Genomic DNA, 4383 nt, shown 5'->3' on the forward strand with positions numbered 1-4383 from the left:
TTTTCGATTGGTCCATCTGTCTTATTCCTAGAATGCAGTCTATAGCAGATCATAAATAGTTGAATCCTTTGAAAGAAAAATGACGTTAAACCCCTTTCTAAAAATCTATTTAAAATGATGGTCGAAATGTGAATTTAGAGCAAGAATACAAAGTTCAATACCCACTTACTTACGTTGAAAATTTCAATCGTTATCTTGTTCTGTTTGTCATAATAAATAATCATACTCGTAATCAGTCATTTTTTTGTGACTTTTCATAGTAGATATTGTTTGTAGTACTCTTACTCCAAAATAAGAACAATATGAAGTCCAAATTATTTTAGGATTTTTTTTCTTAATTATTAAAATAAAATAATTTATTACCCACCCATTTTTTCTAAATCTCTGTAAATAACATTAATTCCCAAAGAATCTCAAGCAAACGGTAATTAATATTATACTTATGGATGTCTTCAATAATGAAAGAGCTCCTAACTTAGGTGAGAAACATATAAAAGACCAACCTATCACAGGTGTAGTGATACAATGAAAAGGGATTGATCTTACCTTCTTCTAGGGCGTCGTCTCCATCAGACATAAGTTCATCGTCAGAACAGATGTTGAGAACATTGACTAACATCTCCGTCACTAGAAATGGGATACAAAGGCAAAAGGTAAAACATCGTAAATATACCCTGTTTTGGCATATAAAGTGCCAAAATCTTTTGAGGTTCGAGATTACTAGTAGTTCAGTGAGCTTTAGGACTCATTCACAAAAACGGCTCATATACCTGATCAGGCCAAAAAATTAATTGCTCAACTAACAAAAGGGCCGGTATTTATAAATATGGGCCTTTATTTACAGTAATTCCCAAGAATCTCAAGCATGGGTACTATTAACCAAATTTACACCGTCACCATTGAAAGCGCCCACTTTGGTCAGTATGCCTTCTCTTTGTTTCTACCTCCTATGTTACACATATTGCAAAGACCCCTCAGGTCACCTGACGTTTTTCTCCAGCACTGGTTTTTACACATATGTAGATGAGACAATTTCTCGCCCGCTAAATGCTAGTGTCAATAAAAGTGTTATATGCAATAGTGTCGGTAATGCGCTAGATTAAAATGGCCTTAGTTCATTGTGAAGCGACCATAGTATGATAGTATGCGATGTCGTTTTCAATTAAATACTTTCAGGTGATGGTCACTAGATAAGAAATGTAATAGATATGAATTAATTCAAAAATATTAGCAACCTCCTTGGCCGAGTGGGTATCACACTAGGCTTGCACGCAGGAGGTCCGGGTTCGATTCCCGGCGGGGCCGAGGTTTTTTTTCGGCTCTGTGCTTGGAATTCGGGGTGCACTCAGCCTCATGAGGACAATTGAGTAGCTACTTTAATCGAGTAGCGACCAGTGGCGGCATTACCAGTGTAAAAAGATTATTGAAATATGGAAATTGGTTGTAAAGGAGGCACTTAGTAATGTTGTGGTATCCATAAAAGTTGTGAAAAAGCTTTGCTTTACCACAAAGAATTTGAGATTTTTTTGATTGATTTTTGACTCACCTTTTTCACCTACGAAAGGTAGAGACCACGTGAACACATCCATGAAATTTGGTAACCAGTACGGATGTGGAGAACAGTTGAATTGTCTTATATTCATTACATTATTTTCATATTTTAAAACTGCAGCCTGGAAGAGAGAAACAAAATTGTATTAACAATTCATGTTGGATTTCAGCAATATTTATTCAGTCATTAGAACTCCTGTCAAGCTAACAGCCAGTTAAGTTCCATTTAATTTGCTGTTTGAGGCTGGAAAGAAGGTTGGTGAAATCCACTATCAGTCCAGCTAAACTTCATTTGGTTGCTAAAGGAACAGAGCATATTGTTGAATGAATATAAGTAGATACTAGATATTTATCCTTCAATTTTCCAAATTTCAAAAAGATAAAAGATACTTTGAACGTGGATTTATCGAGTGTTTAGGCTGCAAGTTCTATACCGTGGATTTGTAATGCCCCTCGAGCATACAGTTTACGAAGTAAAATTTTGAAGTACCTACGTTACATACTTTCGAATGAATAACACACTATGCAGGTGTACATATGTATAGGGCGCTACACACGAGCAGTTATGTTTGTCAATACTGATTCATAGTATTCATACACATGAAGATGTGACAGCTTTATTATTTCATTAGTTCGCCACCACCGCCGTTTTATATTATGCATTACATTTACCCATTTCTGTCTGCAATCACTCAGTTGAGTTCCCTTCGTTGTAATAATTACTAGAACCTGTGGGAAACTGTCACATCGGTAATACTTACTTTATTATTATACACATCTAAGTAATTGGGCGCAGAGAAGATTGTAATTAGAGATGGAAACCCCGTAGTCTGACTTTTCCTATACATTCGGTACCTGGAAAATAGAATATAACTTGTTTATCCTGTCAGAATGAGACTGAAAGTCCCTTTACTACGTTACGTCATTACGTACACAAATAGAGTACGTTAGTAGGTGAATGAGAAATTTTGTTATTGAACGACAGTGCAGTTGTCTTTGGTGTTGCATACACATAATTATTTTCAACTTCACAGAAAAACAGCAAACACAAGAGATGTGTGTCCATAACAAATTCATAAATTATGCATAACAAAACATCAATAAAAAATAATTAGGTGATTTTATTTCTCTGTGTAGGTACCATCGCAAAATAACGTCCCGCCGCGTCGCAAGGTAAATTTGAAAGCAACGCAAACCAGGTATTGAAAGATATGAAAACAAGAGAAATATTGGCACAATTATTTGCGCAATACTAAATACTCTAAGCCTATAATAAGCTTCTCTGAGGAATGTCACAACACAAGGAGAAATTAAAAGTAATTTATTGATTTGAAGGGGCTCTACGTAACAAGTATTACGAGTACATTGTCTACCTCAAACCTGTAACGTTGCCAGATACTTATGAAAGTATTAATTTCAGTGCAATAGTCCTAAATTAAAATGGACGTGGCACACAAGGGATCAGGAAGAGACCGCCTTAACGTGGATTTATCGAGTGTTTAGGCTGCAAGTTCTATACTGTGGATTTGTAATGCCCCTCGAGCATACAGTTTACGAAGCAAAATTTTGAAGTACCTACGTTACATACTTTCGAATGAACAAAACACTATGCAGGTGTACATATGTATAGGGCGCTACACACGAGCAGTTATGTTTGTCAATACTGATTCATAGTATTCATACACATGAAGCGTGGATTTGTAATGCCCCTCGAGCATACAGTTTACGAAGTAAAATTTTGAAGTACCTACGTTACATACTTTCGAATGAATAACACACTATGCAGGTGTACATATGTATAGGGCGCTACACACGAGCAGTTATGTTTGTCAATACTGATTCATAGTATTCATACACATGTGTGGATTTGCAATGCCCCTCGAGCATACAGTTTACGAAGCAAAATTTTGAAGTACCTACGTTACATACTTTCGAATGAACAACACACTATGCAGGTGTACATATGTATAGGGCGCTACACACGAGCAGTTATGTTTGTCAATACTGATTCATAGTATTCATACACATGGCTATTTCGACCGCCTTCCAATAGGTAATCAAAGTCGTGTGATATGCACATCAGATTTTTCCACCATCTGAGCTTAGTATATTTTTTGGCTAATTAGATTTGGGCTGTAGACAATCTCATCTAGTACACACATGATACCCGTGTTGTCTATGTTATGAGGAGTACAATGAATACTATGAAACACATGAAGATGTGACAGCTTTATTATTTCATTAGTTCGCCACCACCGCCGTTTTATATTATGCATTACATTTACCCATTTCTGTCTGCAATCACTCAGTTGAGTTCCCTTCGTTGTAATAATTACTAGAACCTGTGGGAAACTGTCACATCGGTAATACTTACTTTATTATTATACACATCTAAGTAATTGGGCGCAGAGAAGATTGTAATTAGAGATGGAAACCCCGTAGTCTGACTTTTCCTATACATTCGGTACCTGGAAAATAGAATAGAATATAAAAATCTTGCCCTTGGGATCAATTTGAAGACACAATATCGGTACTGATGGAAATTTGTAGTAGAACATTGCGCAAATTGTGCAATATTTTCGAAACATCCTGTATACAACGGGTAAGGGAGAGGCAGCGTATTTATCTTACACGACATCTGTATCTGTACTGCTAACTTGTTTATCCTGTCAGAATGAGACTGAAAGTCCCTTTACTACGTTACGTCATTACGTACACAAATAGAGTACGTTATGTCAAAATTACGTGAACAGTTTCACAGTTCAATAACGACTTCATCAGAGTTTCATCTACTTCGTAGGCTTTTTCAAGATGACTGCCTTTTCAAGTAGA

The 4383-nt window shown here is 36.3% G+C and overlaps 1 protein-coding gene across 2 annotated transcripts; it reads right to left on the bottom strand.

Annotated features, from left to right (window-relative positions):
* Nucleotides 1–433: 433 nt before the first annotated feature.
* On the bottom strand, nucleotides 434–4014 carry LOC103522035 (serine/threonine-protein phosphatase 2B catalytic subunit beta isoform-like). Of its 2 annotated transcripts, none has more exons than XM_008487144.3 (3): nucleotides 2313–2401; nucleotides 1547–1673; nucleotides 434–627 (listed from the first exon to the last, which is right to left on the bottom strand). In XM_008487144.3, the coding sequence occupies exons 1-3, from the start codon at nucleotides 2397–2399 to the stop codon at nucleotides 476–478; spliced, it is 366 nt and encodes a 121-aa protein (XP_008485366.2). In that variant the 5' UTR covers nucleotides 2400–2401; the 3' UTR covers nucleotides 434–475. The 2 variants fall into 2 exon arrangements, with proteins under 2 accessions (XP_008485366.2, XP_026688224.1); XM_026832423.1 differs by lacking the exon at nucleotides 2313–2401 and adding an exon at nucleotides 3926–4014 and having other exon boundaries at nucleotides 449–627.
* Between the last annotated feature and the right edge of the window lie 369 nt (nucleotides 4015–4383).

The sequence above is a fragment of the Diaphorina citri genome, unplaced genomic scaffold (assembly GCF_000475195.1).
Source record: "Diaphorina citri unplaced genomic scaffold, Diaci psyllid genome assembly version 1.1 scaffold6647, whole genome shotgun sequence".
Lineage (NCBI taxonomy): Eukaryota > Metazoa > Arthropoda > Insecta > Hemiptera > Psyllidae > Diaphorina > Diaphorina citri.